The sequence below is a fragment of the Myotis yumanensis genome, unplaced genomic scaffold (genome assembly GCF_028538775.1).
Source record: "Myotis yumanensis isolate MYYU_CA2020_CCGP unplaced genomic scaffold, mMyoYum1.0.hap1 SCAF_16, whole genome shotgun sequence".
Classification (NCBI taxonomy): Eukaryota; Metazoa; Chordata; class Mammalia; order Chiroptera; family Vespertilionidae; genus Myotis; species Myotis yumanensis.
The window spans coordinates 36,993,983-37,020,714 of record NW_027223767.1 but is presented as its reverse complement, the minus strand read 5'-3'; the positions used below and the strand labels follow the sequence as shown (position 1 = coordinate 37,020,714).

The 26,732-nt window shown below is 38.7% G+C and overlaps 1 protein-coding gene across 1 annotated transcript in view; it reads right to left on the bottom strand.

Moving 5' to 3' along the window:
* Positions 1–10,321: 10,321 nt before the first annotated feature.
* Positions 10,322–26,732, bottom strand: part of GNA13 (G protein subunit alpha 13) — a 30,680-nt gene continuing 14,269 nt past the window's right edge. Inside the window, 2 exon segments of the mRNA XM_070395218.1 lie at positions 10,322–15,999; positions 20,625–20,675. Coding sequence (XP_070251319.1) covers positions 15,427–15,999; positions 20,625–20,675 — 624 coding nt within the window. The 3' untranslated portion in view covers positions 10,322–15,426.

The following is a 26,732-nucleotide window of genomic DNA, read 5'->3' as shown; positions in this document are numbered from 1 at the left end:
GCAACGCAGCCTTAATAGCTTTTAATTCAATTCTTTGCACAGAAGTATGACTGGTCAATATGACTCCGTCAGAATTTATAGTATGATAGGCAGCTTTCCCATTGATGACCCATCAGTAAAAACAGTTAAAGCTCCAGGAATTGGTTCCTGCGTAGTATTTTTTGGTATAATGATGGAGGTCTTACATAAAAATTGTAAAAGTTTATCTTTTAATAGGTGATAACTAAGTTCCCCTGAATATTCATTTAACCCAATTTGCCAATTTTTAAGTCAGTTTGAAATAACATTTATTCTTTTAACTTTACTTGTCCTAAGTTATGGACAGTAAAGGACATTAATTAAATTTCTGGTATTAGTCTTTGGGTAAATTTACATAAACTTTGTTTAAGGAGACAAAACACAAATTATTTAATTTAGCTTTTGAGGCCCAATATATTGATTTTTAATTTTAGTTAGACATCTGAAGGAAACCTCTTTTTATTTCCTTCCAGACAATTCTTTCTCACACAAGCAACAAATGTAAGAAACATGGTTGCCTTTTGAGATTTTAACAAATACTGCCGCAAAGCCATATTTTTCAAGTGATTATTTTTTTTATGGTGACTAATTATTGTCAGATTTAGTATTTTAACAACAATCTGTAAATGTTAGTAATTATATTTTTAAAGAATATACCCTGTGGCTTATTTGCATATATAGAGGAATCATGGGAAGCCTTCAGTAACCTTTTTAGAAGAATTTATTTTACTAGGATTCAATTGCTTACAAAGATTAGTAATTTAAGTGTTTTTTTTTTTTTTTAAAAAGGCAAAGCGAAGCAAGTAAATTTAGTATTTAGTAAACTTTTGATTCACAAGGGGCAAATGCTGCCCCACCTCCAGCCTAATTTAAAATGCAGCGGCGAGGAGCTTTTGTTATTTCAAATTACATCTTAAAATTCCACTGCTGTATTTTAAGAAATATTAAACAAAATTACTTGTTTTGCCCTTTCTCAGAGGCAAAAACTTAAAATATATTTATTAATTTATATTTGATAAAGCTTTCCATGTGATTTCAAGTATATTAAATTGGCTTTATTAAAAAATCCTTTAAGAAGAGAGAATAAACTTTTGAAAACATTTCAGGGCCCATGAAATGTCCCAAAGTTATTCCTTGGTTATAGTTTGAAATCCAACTTGAAAGACCACCAAATATATGATTTAAAGATTATATACCTTTTATAATTATTAAGAGATATCAATTAAATTTAAACTGATCTTTATATTTAAAAATTTCAGTTGGGATTACAAAATTTATCCTCTTTTTTTCAATTAGACAAATGTTGAAATTTTACTATAATTATATGATTTCTCCAAATTTATTTAACCAGAACTTTCAACTCTTAGCTGGCAAGTTAAATATTTAGCATTTCTCAATCAGTAACATTTTTAAGAATAAACTTCAAAAATACAAGACACAATCAATAGATTTAATTCTGTCTTCTAGATTTTTAATGAGGGAAATTTAGATTACTATTTTAGCATTTTGTTATTTCAGACTATCTAATTCAATTTAGCAAACTCCCAAAGCCTTGGGCTGCCATTGCTCCCAAGGATGGGAAACTGGGAAGCAAGCCTCTCTTTAGAAGTTGCCCCAGGCGGGAAATTTTTGCCTACCTGCTTGTTCTGTTGGGGGAAGGGAGGCTAGCCCTTCCTCCCTTAGAAATTGCTTTGGGAAGCCAGCCTTAATTAAAGGGCGTAGCCGTCTTTTACCTGGGCTACTTAGATTTTTATAATTAATATAGATCAATAATTCTTGAGATTCAAATCTAATTATTTTAAGGCAGTTATTTTGATAAATTTTCTGTAACAGACAATTTTACTAAATTTCTTTGAGGCTTTTAAGATTAACTTTGGAACAGGCTTTATTAACATTTCAAAAATCACTCTTTATTATGGAAATATACCAATCTTATTGCTAGAACCAGCCTGCATTTCTTCCCTGGCTCAAATATGCCATTTTTCTTAGGAAATAATCAGTCTTGGGTTTTATTCTGTACATTTGTAAAGAGATTTTTAGCTCAAAACTCTATCTAAATGTCCAAAATCGGATGATGCGCGCTTTAGTTCCAAGCCAGTTTTTCTCTTTACACCGGAACAGAAATCCCAGACGCATTTTTTAAATTTTGTAAAACTTTTTTAATTACGAGAAGGAGATTTTAAATTTGAATACTGGGGAGGAGGCGTCCATATAGGATCGCCATGTGCTCCTTTTTCCTTTCCCCTACATATCCTGCTTTGGGGGAAGTTTTAGCAAATGACTTAGATGGCGTATTTGTTCCCAAAGTCATGCTTAATAGAAGAAGACATTTTAAATTTTTTCCTATTTCTCTTTCTAAAGTCATGGCTAGCACCCAAGGTAATCTTAGCCAAAGTTTGGTTGTAATAAGATGTTTTCCAGTAATTTTTAAATAAAACACCAAGTAATCTCATTGCAGGAGAGCCCACAGCTCTGCCCTCTCCTGCCACCCCTGAATCTCTCCGAACCAGAGAGAGATTCGGCAGCGGGGTTTCATTTCTTAAAAGTAAAGAAGCCTTTTAAATCTTTCTTTTTAACCCTAAATCTTCCCGCCTTGAGGGACTCCCTGAGTCCTTTAAGAAACAGATCATGAGAACTCAGAGCCTGACCCATGTCTTAGCCTCTTCCACGTAAGCTTCTGGGACATATAAACCCCGTACCAGGTCAGCCCAGGAGTCGACAAGGAGACGAACCAGCGAGGAAGAGCAGCCAACCGCCACCTCAAAGGAGAGGCCCCTGTTCACGTGTCATAGGTCGGGATGTATAAATTCTCTGCTGAGACTACTTCAGTCCTGTTTATGCCACAGGTGTGTTTTCCTACGTAAGCAACCGGTTGGTATGATCCGCCAACTCGGACCCCTCGATCAGAGCTCCCCAGATGGAAACTTGTTTTCAAGTGCCTTCCTCGGAGCTGCCTCTGCAGCTCACTCCTCCTACTAAACAGCCGGTTGGTATAATCCACCAACTCGGACCCTTGTGAGGCAGGTAACCTGCTAGGACCCTCAGGCATTCATCAGTCGGGAGTCAGGCACCCCAGGAGTGCTCACAAGGTGGACGGCTTACGTTTTAAAGTAGGCAAGGAGTTTTCCCGGAGTAACACTGACACAAGTTCTTTCTGGTTTACTTCTAATTTTGGGTGGACGGTTTAAGCTTTAAAGTAGGCAAAAACACTTACTTCAGAGTCTCAGCTGGAGTCCCCACTTTCTCAGAATGACCACTAAGACAAGGTGAACGCAGGGTTTTTGGAAGGAGTCAACCACGTGGAACAAAACCAAGGGACAAGCCTGAGTGATTTGGAGTTCTCTCCGCCGAAATCGGGTACCTTTCACTCTTCCCCGAAACGACAAGAGAGTGCTCAAAGTGGACTAGAGGCAGGAGACAAGGGGGGAGGCAATGAGGAAAGAGAATGCCTATCCAGAATGAATGCGTTCACTTACCAAAGCAACAGGTCTGACTCGCAGAGCAGGTAAGCAAAGCGGCAACCAGGAAAAAAGCAGGCTAACTCACAGGGCGATCCCAGTGGTGCCAAGGGGAGGTCCAGCCGGACAAAAGGTGAACGTTCCTGAGGAGGATTGGGGAGCGGAGATCACGTTGGGCGCCATTTATGCCCCGACCTGCAGGGCATGCATCGTGGGTACTCCGCACCAAATCCTGCAAAGGAATGAGAGGATAGGAGACGCGAAGAAATGGAGGCAAGACAAAGTTCTGATCAAGCCTCAATTTTATTTTTACAGCGTGTAGAATTTATGTTGTTCTAGAGGAAAGGGGTGGGCAAGGAGGTCCATGGGCCGTAGCCTATCACTAGGGATGTAGCAGGCTCTGGAATGTCGCAGCTGTGAGCTTATCAGTGGAGACGTAGCAGCTGTGTGCTGAGGGTGAGGGTAGGTTATCTTTTAACTCCAGGCCAAACTGCAAGGTTGTCTTTTAACTCCAGGCCAAACCGGGAGTTGGCTTGGAGGAGCCAGAAACCTATTGTTGTAAGCTGGAGATGTATATGTAATTTCTAATGGCTCCCAACAAACCTTGCCCACTGAGGAATATTTAGCTTTTGGGTGAGCACAATGCTAACTTAAAACAAAACAAAATAAAAAAAACTCCCACCTATTCTGTGTTTTCCCATAGTAAAAACAGAGTAGAGCTGAACTCTGTTGGCCATTGGTCATTAATTTAATGATTTGCCCCTGTGGTACTCAGCCCATCACATGATTGGGGTGCACATGTATTTTTCTTAAAGATCCTATTAATTTAAGTCTGAACATGTCCAACTGTATGCTCTCCCTCCAGCCACCAATATCAACACAACATCTTTCTCAGGGGACTTCTAGCTTAAGTGTCACCTCCGGATAGTGAGGGTGATATTATAGCCTGAGAATTTCAAAAATTGGTTTCTGTTTCTTTTGGGGGTGGGAATTGTGAAGTTTAAAAACAAAGGAAGCAAAGAGGAGGATGAGAGGGAAGAAGGAAGACAAAGAAAGCAAAGTGGGTGTGAAAGAATAAAATAAACATTAGACACCCCCAAATCCTATCCCGTGCCAGGCATTGTAGCAGTTCTGCATTTAATGTTTAATAAAAAACTTACTCCATAGGTATTATGGATGAGGCAATCAATGCCCAGAAAGGCTAAGTCATTTGTCCAAAGCCACACAGCTTAGTAAGTAGAGAAGCCTGGGTTTCACTCCAAGTTCATCTTACTTGAAACTCACGTTCTTATTTATCAACCACAGAAGCATCTTATAGTCATTCCTTAAAGAACCTTGCAACATAAAAGAAAAAAGCAGCACAGTAATCCTCTAGAAAAGTAATAATGTAAAGTTGAAAGTGTAGGTGAAAAATATGTACCGAGTTATGTCTTATGCTGGGATTAGCAGTTTGGGCCTCTTGTACTGTTGAGCAAAGAGGCTATTCAATTAATGGATCACACAAAGGCTGGCGAAAAAGTGCAGCCCCCGGGGCTTCAGGAGGCGAGGACTGTGGCTGAGTTGAAAGCATCCTGATGCTTTCACAGGCCACAACTCCGCCCTGCATGCCTCCTGGTATGCACCCCATTCCAGCGGAGGCTTTGAAGCTGTTTTTCACATTTACACCACCACCTCAATGAGGTTATTTTTTTTCTCACTATGAAAAATGTCACACGTACATTTTGAAAGAATAGCATAATGAACAACTAATATTTTCCCATTTGCTTTATCGGTCTCTGCCTATCTCTCAGGGAGAGTTCTTGCTGCTCCCCCGACTGGTAAGCTCCACCATGCCCCAGTGCCTTTGCACATGCTGTACCCTTTGCCTAGAACGACCTATGCTGTATCATCTTCTATCAGAGCCTTCCATATTTTTGTTGTCCCTATTGAAGAGGGAACTGTTTCCCCTCTTTACTTCTAGTGCCCTTTCTATGCATTTCTATCTATCAGGCATGCAGCCTCACGTCCAGGTCTATTTAAGTCATCTTCAAAGGCCCAGCCCAAATGCCTTTTCCTCCACAAAAGTGTTTGTGATTCTGTCTGGATGGAGGTAATTGCCTTTCTCTGAAGGTCCACAGCACTCTAGCTTGTGCTCCTGAGTGGCATTGATTACTGTATGTCTTGGTTTAAGACAGATGCACCTATAATTTCTCCCAGACTAGATTTGTGAGCATGTTAAATTCAATTCCGTAACCAACCGGATCATTTTCTTATCACCAGTCTCTAGCCCGTAGGTGACATGGCTGACATTTCATAACTTCGGTTACATTCTACAAATATTTTTTTGAGCACATACAGGTATCTAGCAAGCTACTAGACCAGGGGTGGGCAAACTTTTTGACTCGAGGGCCACAATGGGTTCTTAAACTGGACCGGAGGGCCGGAACAAAAGCATGGATGGAGTGTTTGTGTGAACTAATATAAATTCAAAGTAAACATCATTACATAAAAGGGTACGGTCTTTTTTTGTTTTAGTTGTATTCATTTCAAGCGGGATCGTAGTTTGCCCACGGCTGTACTAGACTTTGGGCATGGAGAGGTTAATGAGACACACACAGTGACCTCTGCCTCGGAAGCTTATGGACTGTTCTTTAGGTCAGAGTGGGAAACAAGTAATTGCACATGTATGACTGAGGCACCAGGCGAACCAGATGAGCAGCTTTCAAGCAAGCACAGAGAGGCTTATACACTGCTGGTCCAATGCAGGGCTGCTCTTTTGCTTTTAAAATGTTGATTTGTTTTCTTAATATAAAAATAACAGATGCACTTCGTAAAAAATTTTAAAAAAAGGAAAAGTGTAAAGAAGACAAAATGTCTTGTGATTGCCATCACTCCTTAAAACCAAAAAGTTAACATTTTGGTGTGTATTTTCAATCTTTCTTTGCAAACTGTGTGGGGGTGATTGAAGGTTCACATTCTTGCATTATTGTTTTTAGAACTCATACACTATAAAATTAACTTAAAAGGTGCCACTTAGGGGCTTTTAGTGTAGTCAGAGTTATGCAGCCATCACTACAATCTAACTTGAAAATGCTATCATCATTCCCCCAAGTGCCCATCCCTGTCAGCACGCACTCCCCCTCTCCTCTACCACCAGCCTCAGGCAGCCACACACCTGTGTTCTGCCTGCTCTGAACATTTCACACAAATGGAATCATATACTTGTAAAGATGAAGCCCTTTTGTGTCTGGCTTCTTTCACTTAGGACAACGTTTTGAGGGTTTCTTGATATTGTAGCATGAATCAAGGCCTTCATTTTTTTTTTTTTTAATGCTAAATAACATTCCATTGTATAGCTATACCACTTTTAGTTTATCCATCCACCAGTTAATGACAATTGGATTGTTTCCATTTTTTGGCTACTATGAAGATTCATGTACAAAGTTTTGTATGGATGCGTTCAATTCCCTTGGGTTTATACCTAGGACTGAAATTGCTGGATCCCATAGCAACTCTGTTTAACATTTTGAGAAATTGCCAATCTTTCCAAAGGGCCTGTGCCACTTTACGTTTCACCAGCAGTGGATGAGGTTTCCAATTTCTTCACAGCCTCACCAGTACTTATTATTGTGTCTTGGTTTTTGGTTTGTTGTTTTTGTTTTTGGTTGTAGATATCCTGTTAGGTGTGAAGTGGTATCTCATTGTGGTTTCGATTTGCATTTCCCTGACGGCTAATCACGTTGAGAGCATTTTCACATGCTATTGGAAGCTCACTTCTTATTTGCACAGTGAGTGCTACCGAAGTCTTGCTTACATGAGGACCATGATAAAGACAAGTATTAAGTCACCAGTGAATAAAAAGGCCTGAGGTTTGGAAGCCAAGTGCCCCTTCCGGGTGCTGCTCACAGATAGTTCTGAGCTGCCTTTTGTAAATAGTTACATGGACACCCTTGGACACAAGCCCTGTACTACCAGAGAATGTCCCCGGACACACACAACTAACAACAACAACAAAACACCCCCAAATCTAGATACACAAGGGTAAAACTTAAGTAAAGCTTAATTATACAACGCAGAAATGAAATCTTATGACTTCTATGACTAATTGGGTAAAAGTATTTACTATCAAACTGGGAAGTATGCATACAATACTACCAATCCACAAAAAACAAGATCAGATTTTCAATTTTTCTGTTCAGTTCTATGGTGCTGCAGGAAAGTGCAGTTCAACTCCTGTGAAAATATGGAAGGCCTTTGAGATGCTGGATCTGTGAGAACAGCGGAGTGTGGGCTGGAAAGGGTAAATACATACTCTGTGCCTTAAGTGTGCTGAGTTGGAAAGTTACCTGTGCCACTGACAGTGATATGCACTTAGGAAGGGCTATGCCCTACAGTTTACCTGTCTTAAATCGATGCTCATTAATTCTGTATGGCTGGACAGCCAGTCCTTATTCTTAATATATTTCTCTTTTATAGCATCTTCCCCCAAACTGTAACCTGCTACATATATGCTGGGATTGAATGTACAAAATTTGCTTTCATATATGATTTCATCAACATTGCCGAGCCTTGGGTGCTCTTTTTTTCAAAATAAAGTTCCGATGAAACCAGCCAGTTAAATCCCACAAGGTTAACAAGAACTGGGAATTTCCGTGTAGAATAAATGAAAAATTAAACACACATACACACGGAATAAAACAACTACACTTCTCTCCCAAGGCCAGTGTGTTTGGCCTTCAGTTTTATCTTATAAACTTGTTCTCTCTTCAACACTTGACATCAAGCCTAAGTTTAAACCTGCAGTGTAATTACAAGAGAATGATCAACTTTTAAAAACGCTTCTAGTGTTCCCTATCATGCACCTTCATGGGGAAAAGAAATCTACACGCTCCTCCACCCAGTATAAATATTCATTGTGGCCACAATTTCCCTCAGTATTCTCATGGCCAACAAAGACAGCTTCACACAGATGCCGCGTTGTTAGTTTGTATGCAATGCTTGTTTGAGCCTTGTGTCTTGATGTCCTTGAAAAGGGATGCTTGTGTAATAGAGTTGCAGTGTTCTCATAGGCCCTCCTCATTCCCATTACACGACTGTATTTCAGGTACCCCACTAATTTGAGGGGAATGTACAATGTGAATTTTAAAACACTGCCCTAGGTCAGTTGTTTTTTGAGGATTTGCCAAATTTCCCATCACCAACACAAAACTCTGGTTTAACCTACAAACACTTGAGTTTCCTGCGTTCTTGAGACCATAGTCTCTCTTTTCCCTCCCAACAAGGAACACTGGGGCAGTGGGACAGGTGATTTCAAGAGAACATCCTGTGTTAATGGTGTGATTGTGCCAACTGGTCAAAAATTTCCTAGATAATAGTTTGAGTTTTAGCAATTTCCTTTGACAGCAATGAATATTGCTTTGTTCCAGCAATAACATAAGAAGACTTCTTGGTTTGTTTTGGGGATTCAAATGCTCCGTTTAGAGTCAATTTAAAAGATCTTAAATCTCAAGCCTTTAATGAGTGACCTGTTTCCAATCCACGGAGCTCTAGACATGTTTAGATTTGTAGATATTTTTAAGTCCAAACTTTTCTCTCGGTTTCTCTTGGGACCAACAGTGAAAAGTGTTCATGCTGAGGCCTTGGAACAGAATTTTTAATTTGCCAGAAAGGCCTGGAGCCAACCAGCCTGGAGCCCGGCCATCGCCACCTGCTTTGCAATCCCAACTGTGGGGAAAAGCCCTTCAATCTGCTTTGGGGAAGAAAAGTTCATGCTCAGCTTCCAACCTATGCCAGTTTAGAAAAGGTATAAATATGCCAATGTTTATTTAACACCTTCTAATTTAGCTGATGTTGTAAAGGGAAAAGATGAGCGGTGTGCCTGATAGGATTTTGAGAATGGTACTTTACCTCTGTGGTCCCTGAACACTTAACCCAGTCTAATCATGAGAAAAAATAAATAAATCAAAGATCCCAATAAAAGGATAATCTAGAAAAAAAACCCAGAAATACCTCTGGGATACTGTGGGTCCGTTCCAGACCACCACAGTAAAACGAGTGGTGATCTCTTGCTAGTGGAGGGTCTTGCCTTTGATTTGTAAAAAAAAAACCTCAACATCTGTGAGGTGCGGTAAAGATATGCCTGTACCTGATCAGTATTCCTCTTCCTCAGAACTGCCCAGGCCATCAAAACGAGGAAATTCTGAGAAAACAGCAATAGCCAGGAGGACCCCGGAGACATGCCAACTAAATGAAGCCTGCTATCCTGGATGGAATCTGGAACAGAAAGGGACATCAGGGAACAGCTAAGGAAATCTGAATAAGGAACGGGCCTTCGTTAGTATTAAGTATGCATGTCGGTTCATTAATTACGACCAATGTACCATAAGAACGCCAGGCGTTAACTGGAGAAACTTATAAAGGGAATGGAGAACAGGGGAGTTCTAGTATCTTTGCAACTTTTCTATAAAATAAAATGTATTGAAATATAAAACTGAGTGGTAACATGTTTGTTTTTAAAACACCATTTCTGGACAATAGACACAACAGCATTACTTCTGCAGGTGAACAAACTAGGAGCCCAGAAACACCACCCTGCCAATTTCAGCAATTTAACAGGAGCACAGAGAAAAATTCCCACATCAAGACGTAGTAAGAGTCTGGGAACTTCCTTGGATGAAGCCCATATCTCCATCTTTAGTAAGGAAGTGTTTATACAGGAATGCTAAGGCACAGTATTATTGGGCGATCTGCCGAACTAGAGATTTCTGTGCTTTAAAGTCACCAGATGAAACTTTTGCTTTCCAATTTTAAGTAAATGCCTGCTTCACATTTTACATTTAGCAAATAGTTTAAATAACAGCATAGTATTGCATAGTTTATAAATGTTTATTAAATGTCAGTAATCTTTACAAAGCAAATATTAAAAGCAAGAGGCAAAAATTCTGCAAAATATGTACAAAAGTAAAAAGCCTTAATAACTAGTAACTCATTTTATAAAACCCAACTGTCCTTGCCACTTTCAGACCTCCTTTAGAAATAATTTATTGCCAACCCTGAACTAAAGCACTGACAGAAAATAATTTACAATATCAGATAATGTGCTTAGTTCCTGGAAAGTTATAAAAAGATATATGTATAAAAAATCCTAAGCCACAAATACTTTTATACAGAACTAATACAAAGCATGTTTGGTTAGGTACAGTATTATGAGGTTGTTACAAAATATACTTTTTTATAAGGCTCCTTGTGGTAAATGAGTTCTCCCTACTATATAGTAGTACTGTACAGAAAAGCCAGTGAAAACATTTTCTACTTCTGCTTTAAGAGGTAAAACAAAAAAGGGGGAATGTTAGTTTGTTGCATTTTTACATGTACTTTCCATGAATTAACCCCTCACCCCATCAAATAGGCATGACTGAGGACAAATGTATCACTTACTATGGCAAGAAATATATAAGCTTTTAAAATACAAAGGCAAGGAAAGTAGCCTACTTCTATCATGATATTCACTGATTGAAAATTTATGCATAGTGGGTCAGCATACGTTGATCCATCTGGAAATGATCATTATGAACAGATTCGAGTATGTCTCAAAACCTCTAATCAACCCAGAAAATACTGCCCTATCATTAATGCTTTTTTGGTCCATATAAGCTCTGGCATTTGAAATCAGATGGCTAGACCTGGATGAAATAAGAATGAACATATTTATTTCAATGCTAACTATACATTCAAGTACAGACATAAGCATGCTAGCGGCACAAACACTGTACTCCATATGATGTTAAGAATCACTTACCAGCCTAAGGCTACTATCAACGTGGTGGTACTTGAAAAAACCATGAAAGAACCATGAAAGCCAACTTGTTTAAAATGCTCAGGTTTAGTCTTATACTTCAATTTCTAGCATAAACTTATTAAGCCCTAGCCTCGTACCATAAAATAACGGGTATGTATTATTTGGGACATGGAGACACATACACACCCACTCCCATACAATCCCTCCCTTCCTCATGTTTACTGGACAGAAAGCCAATCTGTATCCTATCATTTTTCTGTTAGTAAAGCAGCACATGACCAGATTGTCGGTGACTAATGGAACTTAACCTGTTGATATGACAGGAGATAAAGTGGCTCAGCACTAAGTAGATCTCCAACTGAAAATGACATGTGCAAAATTTCTGTCCTGATTCCTCAAATAAAACTAGAAGAAATGAAAAGGTAACAGAGTAACTTTCTCTAGATTTATTAGGGAGTTTGTTACAAAGAGTGAACTGAACTTTACAGGCACGATTCCATGAATTCAAACAAGAGTTAACACTGATAATTTAGCTTTCTCATTACATATACAGAAATAACATTGCTACAAATTTGCAGTGGAGAAAATCTGTTGCAAATGGCTTGGTTTGGGGTTTTGTCTAAATGTATCATTATATAATGAAAGCACCAATTTGAGGGCTTCTCAAATAGTGATTTGAGTTTCAGAACATTAACTTGGTAACTTTATTGTTCATCTAAATAAGGCATAACTGGATATGTGTATTAATGCTGAAAATACATTTCATCAAAAGCATAAATACAAGTATTTGGGTATACATTGGAAGATTTATTTATTCCTTCTTACAAAAAATTATAGGACATATGATTTCTGTCAAATCTAAATTAATATTTCTAGTCATTTCTGGTAGTAAGGTCATCTTACTTCCTTCTACTTTAAGCCAACCACTGCCACCAACTGAACAAGGATTTCCCGAAACAACCTCACTAGAGTGATTCACCAGAGGCTCCTAACTTTGTAAAATACATGCCAATGAAACTTCAAAGAAAACAAAATAAATAACTGACCCCTTTTCACTCTCACTGCCTTCTCGGATTGCGGCTGCACTCCAGCCATCCAGTGCCCTTTCCAGACAAGATTGAAATGAAGATTTAAACTTAACACAGTATTTGGCAGAAAGCAATGATTCAGGTTATTAAAAAATAATACTTAAGCAGCAGAGGCACGCTTTGAATTATTTGGATCTTCAGAAAACATTTGACAAAACCCTTTTCCTGTATGAAAATCAAGGCCCAAATTTGTGGTGTTCTTTGATTTGTAATGTAAGGCAACTCTGTATACTACAAAGTTCTTCAAGGTCAACGAGGATATTTTGTAGCATTTCTTAAGAATTAAACAAGAAGACATTCAGATTTAAGAACAGAATGTAAGAAAATTAGGCACATCTTATTCCAAATAATCATGAAGTCTAAGAAAATCTTAACACATGAAAGAACTTTAATTCATGTTTTTAGAGATTAGGGGTAAATTGGCATAGCTATGAGCACCCTTTTAATTTTGTTTACTAACTGTCACCTCCATCTTCATATAGTGGTATTTCAAAAGGATTTGGTTTGCATGATATAGGTATAACGACTCCTTCAACCAGTTTAAAAATACAGTATATAAAAAGAGTGGACTAAAGCATTCAGATTGAACTTCATAGTTCTACTGAATGTCTAAACAAGCCAGCCATTAAATATAAGTAATTTGCTGCCTCAAAGTGTATTCTAGATTTTACCATAAAAGAAGGTTGACTCTGAGACATCACACACATCAGGAAAGAAAATCACAATTGCCCAAAATAATACCATATCTGTTTGGTGTTTCAATGTTTCTTGTTGGTAGCCAATATAGGGAAACTGGTGATTTCTGCTTTGTCAGGCAATATTTATGGTTCACGTCACAAATCTTAAATATAACATAAACAGACCAAGTGTCCTCTTCACATAGGGAACTCACTTCAGCCCCTCGCTGGAGTTAATGTTTTGGCCATTCCATAAAACCACTAGCTAAATTTACACACAGACTCTCCACCACACAGTCCAAATGTTACTGTGCACATGATATTCAGAAGCACTGAAATTATTCTATGAATTTAAACAAAGTATTCTTTTTGGCAAGAAACACTAGATGTTTAAACATGCATGGACACTTGCATTATCATGTGGGCGATAGGTCTGGAGGTCACATATCACCAAGGCATGAAAATACTGGAAGTGACTATGGATGGAACTGCAAATGCAAGCAAAGTCAGGTATGCAAGAACAATCCCTGGTTTGCTCAGAGAAAAGCCCTATCTCATACTAGACAGCAAGACAGACCAAGAGCCATTGTCGTAACGGTGGGTGGCTCATAACGTTCACCCATCTTTCAAGAACTTCCTCGCCAAGAAAATACCTGAGAACCCATCAGCTATACAGTAAAGTGAAGAATATCACAGTCTTAGTCACAATTTTCAGGAAAAGGAGAAAAGCTGCCACTTTCCAAACTGTCCCCAGCCTTGTCCATCTTTTCCCTAATCCAATTCCAACACAGCACTTACCCTGCAAGCCAGGATTTTCAGTACTGCAAACCAGCCATTCTGAAGAGTCTGCTGTGAGTGTATCTGGAATCAAAAAGCTATTGCATGGGTATGTTTTCATTTGGTAAGAAATGGAGGGAGGTCAAATGCAATCAGATGTTGGTGTGAACTAAAAAAATTATCTCTTGTTCTCAGGAATATCCTTAAAACATTCCAAATGCACCTCAATAAAGCTGGAATTTCATAAATGAACATGCACATAACTGTGCTTTTTTAGTGACATACCAAGAATGAGTAGGAATTTGAAATACCTTCTTGTATCTTGAATAGTTTGATACAAAAATACTGCAAGCTCCAAATGAACAACAAAAAATCCCAAAAATGCCACTCTCTGAGTTAATGGGAACAGACAGGAGAGCAGAAGAAAAGCGTTTGTGATGGTACAAAATGGTTTCCTGCCCTAACCGGTTTGGCTCAGTGGATAGAGCGTTGGCCTTTGGACTCAAGGGTCCCAGGTTCAATTCTGGTCAAGGGCATGTACCTTGGTTGCGGGCGCATACCCAGTAAGGAGTATGCAGGAGGCAGCTGATTGATGTTTCTCTCTCATCGATGTTTCGAACTCTCGATCCCTCTCCATTCCTCTCTGTAAAAAATCAATAAAATATACTTAAAAAAACAACAAAACAAAAACAAAAGCAAAATGGTTTCCTACAGTAACGCCCCAAATAATCTGAAACAGGATTTAAAAGTCTGAGAGTAAAACACATAACATCTGGAAAGGTTATGTTTATTTAGAAAGTTCTGTTATCAAGTTGCTTGCAATTTTTAGTTACTGCCATGGCCAAGATGTTTCACATCCGACACTTTTATTACATGATATTTAAATATGAAAAGGGTAAATTGTATTTCACTCATAACTTCGACCAAAACACTATGTATGGCACTTGCTTGCCTTTTGCTCCCCCGTACCATTTGTGAACTTCCATTAGCATCAAACCAGAAATCCTCATGTAAACTTTAAAACACTAAAAACATTACCTTTAGGAACCACAGAAATTTTAAAACAAAACAACTGTTAGGCATGTAATGAAAAATACATGAAGGCTAAATCTGGTGAATCTATAGAATGTCATTCCTAAGATCAAAATTTTTTCCAATAGCCATTTCAAAATAGGTCACCATAAAGCTAGGCACGAGTGTTGCTGCTATGTGTCAGGCAGACAAAAGGTATCTTATTTGTTTTAGAACTGAATATTCTCAACCTCATACTACAAATACTCAAGGACACCTGCTATACTTGGCACTACAGGACAATTCAGTTTGAAAGTGGACGGTGGTAAAGCCTGAACTATACCTTGACTGAGGTTTGGCAGAAAATTACAACTCCACTCTAATGGAAGCCATAGCGAAACTGATCAAAGCCTAAACTTCAGCAGATATTGGCAATGTGTTGTTATTCAGCAGCTTTCAGCCACAAACCAAAGTCTGCAGAAGAAGGACTCAGATTTCCAAGAACTTCAACACAGCATCAAGATTTTTCTAATTCCTGTTGTAAACTATTTGAAAAAACAAAACAAACAGAAAACAATAAAAAAGACAAAAAGGCATTAAAACAGCAAGTCTTTTGTATATCACTGTAGCATAAGCTGCTTGAGGTTGTCATGAAGAATAGTATCCTTCACGTCACGGAAAACCAGGCGGATGTTTTCGGTGTTAATAGCAGTGGTGAAGTGGTGGTACAAGGGCTTCTGCTGCTGGTCCCGGCGTTTGTTACGGAAACACTCCACCAGGAATTTTTGGACGTCTCTTAAGCAGTGGGGATCCCCTTCAAATTCTAAGAAATAGTCTTTGATGCTCACAATTTGCACTTTCTCCTCAAGCAAATCTGTCTTGTTTAAGAAGAGAATTATGGAGACATTGCTGAAAACCCGGTTATTGACGATTGTTTCAAAAATGTTCAGAGATTCTGTAAGGCGATTGGTCAGTCGGTCTTCCATAAGCACCTGGTCAAATTCACTTGAGGAAACAAGGAAAAGTATTGATGTCACACTGTCGAAGCACTCAAACCAACGTTTTCTTTCTGATCTTTGACCACCTACATCGACCATTTTAAAAGGAACATTTTTAATTTCAAAGTCGTATTCATGAATGCCTTTGGTGGGCCTTCTGGCAAGCAGAATATCTTGTTGTGATGGAACATAATTCTGGGGGGGAAAAAAAAAGCTTTTATACTCAGGAACCAGAATTAGAATTAATGTTCTACTAAGTGTCTAGTGAATGGATATGCAAGCAAAATTATCTTTTTAACATGTCAACACCTCTTAGTAATACTAAAGCATCAATACTATTATTATTCCAATTATACAATGCCAAATATATTAAAATGTTAGTGTACGACGACTGGTTCAAAATTCACTACAAATGAGCAGCACCTATTTATTTTTTTTCATTCCTGCTCAAATTTGAGTAAGGTCTTATCTACCAACTGCTGTGTATCTGCCTTCAGTATAGCTCCCCACCATAACCCACTCTTAGTTTCAGCCAACTGCTCATGCATACACCTGCTCCTGAGGTCTGAATGTCAATTCAGGAGGATCACTTCTAGGTTCTGCCTCTCTCTGATCCACACTAAACATTCCTTTACCGCCTCAGTGACTATGACCCTCTATGCTGGTCACTCCATGTTATTATCATCGCTGCTGTACTACAAACATAGAAAACACTTCCTCTACTGTAACTAATTAGCTGACTTAACTTGGCCACTTTCTAGGTCTGTTTCCAGGGTATGGTGTAGTTGTGTTCCAGCTGTCTCATCTACTGACACAAGTAGTCATTTACTCCGTCAGCACTTCTGCCTGTGAAATGAAGGTGACGATGGCTTGCCTACCTGCCTCTAAGGGACAGTTTATGCAAAGGTCAAATGAGCCTTTCTCTGTGAGCAGGCTCAGACAACTACCAGACCCTGAGCAGACAGAAGCTGCTGGTCTCAGGAGTCACCAGCTACCGTACCAGTGCCCTTTGTTATGCAGTATAACTGACTTTCTCTCTTCTCAGGCTAGTATTTTTCCAGAACGTTGACACAGCTTTTTGGCAATACTGAACAGAAGAGCCTTAAATTCTCATCATCAAGGTCAGCATATTTTTTAGAATCAAGGTAAGTTTTTAAAAACAGTGCTGTTATTTCCAATGCTGCATTTCATGTCTTTCCAAATAGTGTAATTTGATTATGAAAGTGTCCTTACAATGCAAATTGTAAACTTATCTCCTGAAAATAGCGTGTTGGAGTAAAGAAAAAAAGGAGGCAGTTCACAGTTATCTGTAATCAACAGCCATTTTATTAAGTAACTCTGGGACTCCAAAGTGTTGGCATTTCCAGGTTTCCTTCTAGCTGTTGTTCACATACCTACCTACTTTACATCGATGGATTAATGTGATATGATTTACAGAAACATTCTCCTACTAGTGCTCATTTAGGTTGTTTCCAATTTTTTGCTTTAATTAATAGAGGTGCAGCAATTAAAATTCTCATGCAAACATCTAAATAATCGGGAATAAGATTATGAGGTCAAAGGTTATAAACATTTTGACAACCCTGGACACTAAATGCCCAACTGCTTTCTAGGAAGGTGGTACCAATTCACAGTGCACTTGTGTGCCAGATGCCTCAGAAACATGCCAGCCCTGAATTGTTCTTACTTTAAAATGTTCTAATTCCAAAAATATAAAAACACATTTATTATTGCCTTAATTAGGAGCTAACACTCTAGTTAGGAAGATAAAGGCTAATTCATACAAAGCATAAAACACAGGACAATGTCATTTAATGCTAAATGGTGTAGCAGTAATAGTGATTAGGAATGTGAATTCTAGAGTCAGCTTTAAAACTAGCTGTGTGACCTTGGACAAGTCACTTAACCTCTCTGTCTCAATTTCCTCATTTGTAAAATATAGTAACATTCCTAGGGGTGCTGTGAGCACTATATGAGTTAAAGGAATGAAGTGCTTAAGAGTCGTGTTTGGCACACTTGACGATACTATCTAGCAGTTCCTACTGTGTCAGCCACCACCACGGCTGCCACCACCACGGCTGCCACCACCATGGCTGCCACCACCACAGCTGCCACCACCACGGCTGCCACCACCACGGCTGCCACCACCACGGCTGCCACCACCACGGCCACTTGCTGTAGAGAGGGAAATCAACAAGGCTGTGACAGGAAGGAAGGTAAACTTCCACTCAAGTCTCATTTTTAAATGCTCACCATTCATTTGCACTTGACAATCTATTCACAAATACAATGTCTTCAATAAGAAAACTCATTTTCTTCCTTACCAACTCCTCCAAGTCCAACCAGTAAATTCTCCTTTCTACTTCCTGTCCCTCCAACAATGTCTGCATTCTTTAAGCCTCTCTGTCATCTCCTATCTCACATTAAATCCTCTTGTTCCTTCTCTGAATCTTTCCTACATTTTTCCTTTCCTCCTTATTGTCCCCACTTTCATCTCAGGCGTGGATCACCATCTCTTCACTAGTTTCTCTGCCTTGCACCTCTTGGTTCCATCTCTAAGCCACCCCCAGACTGACCCCTCCTGCACCGTGAGTTCGGAACCACCCACACTCCATTAGATCTGAACTTTGCTGACTGGCTTTCATGACCGTCCTTAGCTAGCACCTTGATCTTGGACTTCCAGCCTCCAGAACTGTGAGAAATAAATGCCTTTGTTTAAGCCCTCCCAGGCTGTGGTATTTTGTTATGGCAGCCTGAGCAGACTGAGACAGGGGGTTTATTTCATGTAACTGTCCCACACCCTATGCGGTTGGTTCTCTTACTATGCCTATGACATGGATGAAAAAACTCGTTTAGAAACGCCCAAGGTCACACAGAGCCAGTCTGTGATAGCACTGGGATTGGAACCCAGGTGGTCTGGCTGCAGAACCCAGGTCCTTGACCTAGGTGCTGTTCCACCTACCAGAGGGTCATGGGGCTGGGCACACAGAAGGGCTTCAATGACCCTGGTGCCACAGTCAGAGATGGAGAAGCAAATGCAATCCCGTGACTTGTCTAATATGTACAGAATGGGTGGCCGATGTGCAGCGCATCCAGGTTTACAACTCTTCCCTCCTTTACAACTACCAACTGATTACAGCACTTTTTCCTTTTTATTCCAGATGTAGCCTCAGAACTGTCCTCAATATAAGACACCAAGCAGTTAGTACAAAATTCACTGGAGTTGGCCTATAGCAAAAGACCAATAAGCATAGAACTAAGTAAACCAACTGTAGTAATAAGAGCAAGGAGGTTTGAAACAAGCAAGGGCTGACCCTGAAAACAAGAGGAGGAGACCTACTTTAAACGGTATGCTCAAAGAAGGCCTATGTGAAAAGGCAAATTAAGGAGAGCAGAAAAAAAAACAACCCTGTAGGTTGCTTAGTGTAAAAAAAAAAGAAGAGCAGGTCAGCCCAGCCGCTGTGGCTCAGTGGTTGAGCGTTGCCTATGAACCAGAAGGTCACAGTTCAATTCCTGGTCAGGGAATATGCCCAAGTTGCATGATTGTTCCCTTATAGTGCAGGAGGCAGCCGATTCACGATTTTCTCTCATCAGTGATGTTTCTATCTCGCCCTCTCCGAAATCAATAAAGATATATATATTTCAAAAGTAAAAAAGAAAAAAAAAAGAAGAGCAGGTCAGTGTTTGGATTGGAAAACATGAAAAAAACTCTTAAAAATTAGTTTATCTACTAAGGATTCTCTTAACTTTTTTTTAAGGCTTATAATCTGACCAGATGGAAGAGTGATAATGAGATAAGACTTAATAAAAAGTTTCTCTGATGTGGACTGAGTAAAAACAGATAAATATGGGGATCCCAACTTCTGGAACATCTGTGTGTAAGAAACAGGTAGGAGAAAAACACCAGTTTTAAGGGCAGACAAATACAATTTAGCAAAATACAAAATAAGGGAAAATACAAAAATTATCCTGCTAGAATAAAAAGAGAGCACTTTTTCACGTGTCCTAGATCCATCGGTATCTTACTTTCCTACTTGTAATGGGTTTCATGTTGTGCTTTCCTTTAGTTATAAAGTTAAATATCTCAAAGAACCCATGAGATCATATTAAAATTTATAGCAGAAATTAGCTTTACGAGGAGGAAAACAGAACTGCACTAAACTTAGCAGGTAACAAATGACTCTAAGGCAATGGCTTCCAAACATTTTCTAGGCAGCAGAACCTTTCTCCCAATGGTGTCTTCTGCATGAATCCAATACAGAGAACAAACAGTACAGCTGCTCTGCCCGCGGTGGCGCAGGCCAGGGCCAGCCACAGCCAGCTGAGAGCTGCTGGCTCTGAGGGATACACGGCAGGAAAATCACAAACCCTTTCTCCTACAACGTGGAGTCTCTTCATTGGGCCTTCAGTATCTAGCCCTACTACACTGTAACTCAACACAAAGGGGCCCCGAGCTGGAAAATACCGTTTTCTGAAAGGTTTTAAAATCAATGAACTCACTGTGTTCTTCCTGTTTCTGTTTACAAAAAACCCAAAAGACAGTAAAGTAGAACATATAAAATGCAATCTCATTTTCAAACATAAACTTCTTTCTCTAAACAGTTTTACTTTCATAAAGCAGTGGATAGGGCAATTCTTTAAGGAAATGGCAGAGATCTGGATAGTAGAGGGGGAAAAAATGAAGTGGGAACAGTCAGAATACTGCCACTAGGATAGAGAGAGAAGCAAACAGCCTGATACATACTTTTTCTAAATTTCCTGACATCAATATCCTGACTATTGCTTTCAAATGGCACTGAACACTCAGTTAAAAAACTTACTGGTTCTCCAAGTTTATCCAAGTTATCCAGGAAATATTTTACAGATTCACCCTAAAAGCAAGAAGAAAACAAACAGTTATTAGGGCTGAGAAATGGAAGATTTTGTTACAACAGTTTATATTAAACTGTCTGGTTGTACACTTAATCCAAACATAGTTTGTTTCAGACTGAACACTAACCCCACTAAAAACATATAAATGTCTGCCTCTGCCACAAAGTGCCACAGCCTGGTTAATTTCACAAATGCTTTACATAAATGTGATCATCTGCTTGGATTGCATGTATGCTTTTGATATCAACTAAACTTTAAGTGGGATTTTTGTTTGTCTACATTTTTCTGCCTTAAGTTTATAGCAACGGTGGTTATCTTCAGAGACAAGAGCAAACCAGAGATGAGGTGAGAATACCGTATAAAATATCTTCCAGTTACAGGCAATTCTTTAACAGAGGAAACCATTTCAGGAAAGAAGGCTCTGGGTCTTGGAATCTCCCAGTGCTCTCTCCCTGTGTTTTCACTTTGCCTGTTGGATTTCTAATGAGGCACTTCCCCTGCCGGAATACCCTGAAGGCCGGGATTCCTTAATGTATGGGAGAATCACAGGAAAACCTTGCTATACTGTAGTTCCGACTGGAGTGGAGATGGGGTGGGGGAGGGAGAAGTTCCCATAGTTCAAGTGATTTCTGGGACCACACTTTCAGCCATAAGGAATTAAAATAGCAGTTCTCACATTTAAAATATATATATATATATATTTTATTAACTTTTTTTACAGAGAGGAAGGGAGAGGGATAGAGAGCTAGAAACATCGATGAGAGAGAAACATCGATCAGCTGCCTCCTGCACACCCCTACTGGGGATGTGCCTGCAATCAAGGTATATGCCCTTGGCCAGAATCGAACCTGGGACCCTTCAGTCCGCAGGCCAATGGCTCTATCCACTGAGCCAAACCGGTTAGGGCAGTTCTCACATTCTTTGATCTCAGGATCCCTTTTCACATCTTAAGATTCCTGAGGAACCCAAAGAGACTTCATTCATGTGGCTTATAGCTACTGGTATTTATTTACCATATTAGAAAGTAAAACCAAGATATTAACAAATATTTTATTTAATAATTCATTTTAATATGTCAATAGTAAACCCATCGCCTGTGCATCTATTTTAACATATCTTAATAAAAGATAGTGAGCACTCATCTGCTTCTGAATTTGAACTGCTACTTTAGGTTGGTTGAAGTATATGATGAAAATCTGGCCTTACACAAAAATGTAGTTGGAAAAGAAAGAAGTGTTTTAATAATTTAATAAGAAAACACTTCCTGAAGTACTAGTAAACTACTAGATAGATGTTTGTGCTCTAAAATTGCAAAGTCCAATGGTTTAAAGTGGCTTACATCCGTTCCATGCATAGTCAGTCCTTCTATTTGCAAGTTTGAAATATTTTAAAGAGGAAAAATCAAGAGATAAGAGAGAAAACTACAAATCTGTTTACTCCTTAAATTAATTACAACTGTGACTTGTGTTACCATATTATATTGCATCTATTGCCATAATAAGGTATAATATGCCTTTAATTTTCATTAGTTTTATAATCCCCAAACGAAGCCATGTCAAAATGTTTTCTGAATATTCATTAAGCAGGCTTCATTAAGCATATGTTTGAAGAAATCTAGTCAATAGGAAATTTATTAACCTGCCTTTAAAAGTGACCTATAGGTTTTTTTTTAAATTAATAATTCACATTTACATAGAGTAGTAATTGAAGCCCTGCAAATATCTTTGTGAAGCCACATCTAAATAAGGATCCTTTTGGACAACATTCTGTGCACAGACTATGTGTAATATAAACTTTTCCATCTAACACTTACTTATGTAAGGTTTATAGCAAGAACTGAATGCCAAATAGAAGGTACAAAATGAAAAAAGGGTGGGGTTAAAAGTTGGTTAATGAACCAAGATTCTTCATTCAGTCTAAGGAAGTGGCTAGTGACAAAGATAATTACTCAATTTCCCATCTGACTTGTCCTTTCTCTATTGTTTCTTCACGTATTCACATGAAAAGATGAAATATAACATGAAATTGCTCTGCCCACACTGTTTGAAATCTAAGATTAGAACATTATACGTAATTCCTTAAAGACCATAAACATAAAACCAGGCCTGATTATATTTAAAGAGTTTGTTCAAAGCTTTGAAAATGACTCTAAATTAAAAGATCTTGAAATCATCCTATTTCAAACATTTGAAATATATCGCCTCTATGATGAGTGCCATGTCTTTTTTCTCCCCTTAATTTTAACTTCAAAATAAACCATAATAAAGAGGCCAGCTCTGCACACAGGGCAGGGATCAAGCTCTCTGGTCCTGAGCCTGTTATGGGCAGTTTCACTTCTCCTTTCACTTACTGCCCTCCCGATGTTCTCATTTTGCCTGGTCTTCACAGAGGACCTATTTTATTGTTCCTTATCTTTGAGATGGCCTACTTTTTGTTTAATGACGTCCTCTATTCATTTTTATTTGGAAAAAGCATTTTAAAGTATTGATGTGACGCACAGTACATGTTTTTAATAAGGGTGATATTGTCATCTTTATCATTAAAGCATGCTTAAAGTACTAACTCATGTCTTTTGTTTGGTTCACAAGGAGCGAGAGGATTTACTTATAGTCAAAATTGTAGATAGGTCAAAATTATGTAGACTCCAACTAAATGCAGAATTTCAAATTTCTTGCTAGCATTTTCTATGTGCATCACTTAAAACTTCCAAAAGGGCCAAAATTAGGTACAACATAAACCACCCCAATATTTGAAAATATTTTCCATCAAATTAAGTACCTATCCAGATTAATCTAAGATAATTTACAACAGCCTAAATCAAATGTCCAAAAGAATACCTAATTTAGACAATTAATTTTAACTCTTTCTTGCATATAAGCTATAAAAATAAACTAGTGCACAAAAAGCTAGATTTTAGTTTTTAAGAGTATTCCTGTAGTCCTACCAAATTCCAATTTACACATAACACAAAATGTACAATGCAGTTTAGTAATTCTCTTATTTTATTAAAATGCTTCATCCTAGAGATATGAGAAAAAAACTTAGCCATATGTCTAACACATTTTTGGATACATGGATATCTTATATTTATGCATGTGTACCTAATACTTGTATGCTATTCAATTTTGTTATTTTAGAAAGTATCAATTATCCTCAAAAGTCTGTATAAGAATTACAGTTCCTTTTAAAAAATAATACAGGTTTCTGAGTGAAGGCCAGCATTTCTCTTAAAAATCTTCTTCCTGTAAAAATGAAATGCAGGCCCTGGCAAAGTAGCTCGGTTGGTTAGAGTGACACCCCGACACGGCAAGGTTGCAGGTTTGATGTCTAATCAGGGCATATACAAAAGAAGCAATCAATGAATGAATGCATCATTAATTGAAACAAATCAATGCTTCTCTCTCTCTCTAAAAATCAACAAAAAGAAATACAAATTTTAAATGTAAGAAAGAAGTTTAATATTACAGAGAGGGGCTAGCTTTAATATTCTATATAATAATTCTATATAATAAAAGGCTAATATGCAAATCGACCAAACGGTGGAACGACAGGTCCCTATGATGCACACTGACCACCAGGGGGCAGACGCTCAATGCAGGAGCTGCCCCCCTGGTGGACAGTGTGCCCCCACAGGGGGACTGCCACTCAGCCAGAAGCTAGGCTCATGGCTGGCAAGCGCAGGAGTGAAGGCAGGAGCCTTTTCTGCCTCTGTGTCAGTGCTAAGGATATCCAACTGCGGGCTTAGGTCCGCTCCCCATGGGCTCCTGCACTGCGAGAGGGGGCAGGCCAGGCTGAGGGATGCCCCTCCCCAGTGCATGACTTTCGTGCACCAGGCCTCTAGTGATATATAACACTGCTTAATTAGGCAACATGGTAATTTACTGCATATTTATTCTATGTTACCATTTAGTATGACCAGTTTCTGTTCCTTACACACACACACACACACACACACACACACACGCACGAGAGAATTTTCCATGTAAACAAACAAACAAAAAAATCACATACATTTTCTAAGAATGCCTTGCCAGTTCTGAGAAAATCAGTGCCTGCAGGAAATACTAACGTTGCACTTCTAAGTGAACAGGATATAAAACTGTACAGAAAGTCCTGAAAAGCTTATCTCAACACCGAGGTTGTACTGAAATACCAGAAGGAAATACACCAAATATCAACAAAGATGTCTTGGGGTGGTGCATAAGTGGCTGACTGGATGCTTTTCTACAATGGACATATAGTTTTAAATAAAAAAATAAAAAAAGCTAATTTGGATTCTGGAGCAGGTAATTCCCTAAAAAAAATAAAACAAAACAATTTTCCTACTTTCCAGTTTTCACATTACAATAAAAAGCTTAGCGTTTTGAGAATTCCTCAAAACTAAAATACTTTTTTGGAAAGGGTCAATCTTATATAATCCGAACAAAAAAATATTTAGCTGTGCCAGAACTAGAACCTTTCAGTAGTAATTTTTTTTATTTTCAAAAAAGAAATGACCTCAATTGTTAAAAAGAAACAAAAAACACAGTTTTCCAACACAGGTCATACTTCCCAAATATAGTTTCAATTCCCCTGATAACCAATAGAGGGCCTAGAAGAGCAATTCACAATACCCAGAAGTCCTTGTGAATGCACACCGGATGGAAAGTTCTGCTCTATGATGTGCTACAATGAATCTTGAAATCCCCACAACTCAAAATTACACAATAATCAATATTAAGTAACATTAACAATCAACATCAATTAATAAATTCTATGCCTTTATTACACAGCAGGTGAGAGGAAAACCCAGATCACTTTATTCCCAGTGAGGTGTTGAACCTATTATCCCAACTTGGGCCAGCAGAGTAGCTCCACACAACTTGCGCAAGCGTTAATCATCTTCCCTTCCCTGTCTACCTGGCAAACGCGTCAGACAGCAAAGCAATGCAACCTATGAATGTTTCTAAATAACGATGAAGGTGGGAAATAGCTCAAAATTTATATTGGTAATCAGTTCCTTTTCCAAATCACTATTTAGTTAATTGTGCTATAAAGGGACTCAGGAAAGCATGGTTGGTTGTGAACATAAGACATGGGCTACGGAGTCCTACAGCCCAGAGTTTGAATCATGGCTCTATCACCAAACTACCTGTGGCCTTAACCCCCATGGACCCATGTTTTATGTATAAAATGAAGTGAACAGGACAACATGCTCTCGTAGGTCTTTTCTAGGTTAGTAAACCCTTAGTGATTCTGCATACTCTTGGCACAAAAGCAACAAATACTACAGCATTTGTCATTCTCATTTACAAACACTGTTGGTTGACTTTTTCTATCTGCTCCCCACTAGACTGACAGCTAGACAGGCAGTTCTTCAGTCCCCAGGGCCTGCCCACTCAGCCCAGAACATACTATGGGAATGTATTCAATACATGTTTGCTGAAAGAATAAAGAAATGAATGAGTGCATTGTATAACTGATCAAATTATTGCCCCATTATATAAGAAATGGTCATAAAACAATCAAGTACAAAGTGAAAAGGTCTTGTGCTTGCCTGGCCTAACAGATTAATTATTACTAACTGATATTAACTCTTCTTCTCACAGTGAGATTCAAAGAAACTGGTTAATACAATGTCTTCCTGAATTTTAAAAAGACTTGAAAAAACCCAACCTACTAAGCCAGGTGGTTGAAAGTACTGCAAAGGGAAATGAGAACAGTCATTTCAAGGGGATCTTCTCTACTTCCTCACCTCTCTTCCCTCTTCAGGCCCTTCTGGCCTGACTTCATCCTTACCAAGTCTGTCACTTGCCACAGTCAGCAAAACCTCCCCGTTGCCAAAATCAATGGACATGCCAGTCTTTACCATACAAGACCTCTCAGTGGCATGTGACACCAATGACCATGTTTTTCTTCACTGAAACACTTTTGCGGCCTCCATGGCATTACATGGATTTCTGGATTTCTCCTATCTCCTGATTTCTTCTGTCTTTCTGGCCATTTCTGCTAGCATCTCCTCTTCTGAACATTCTCAAAAGGTTGAAGGTTCCTCAAGACTCTATCCCGAGCCCTAA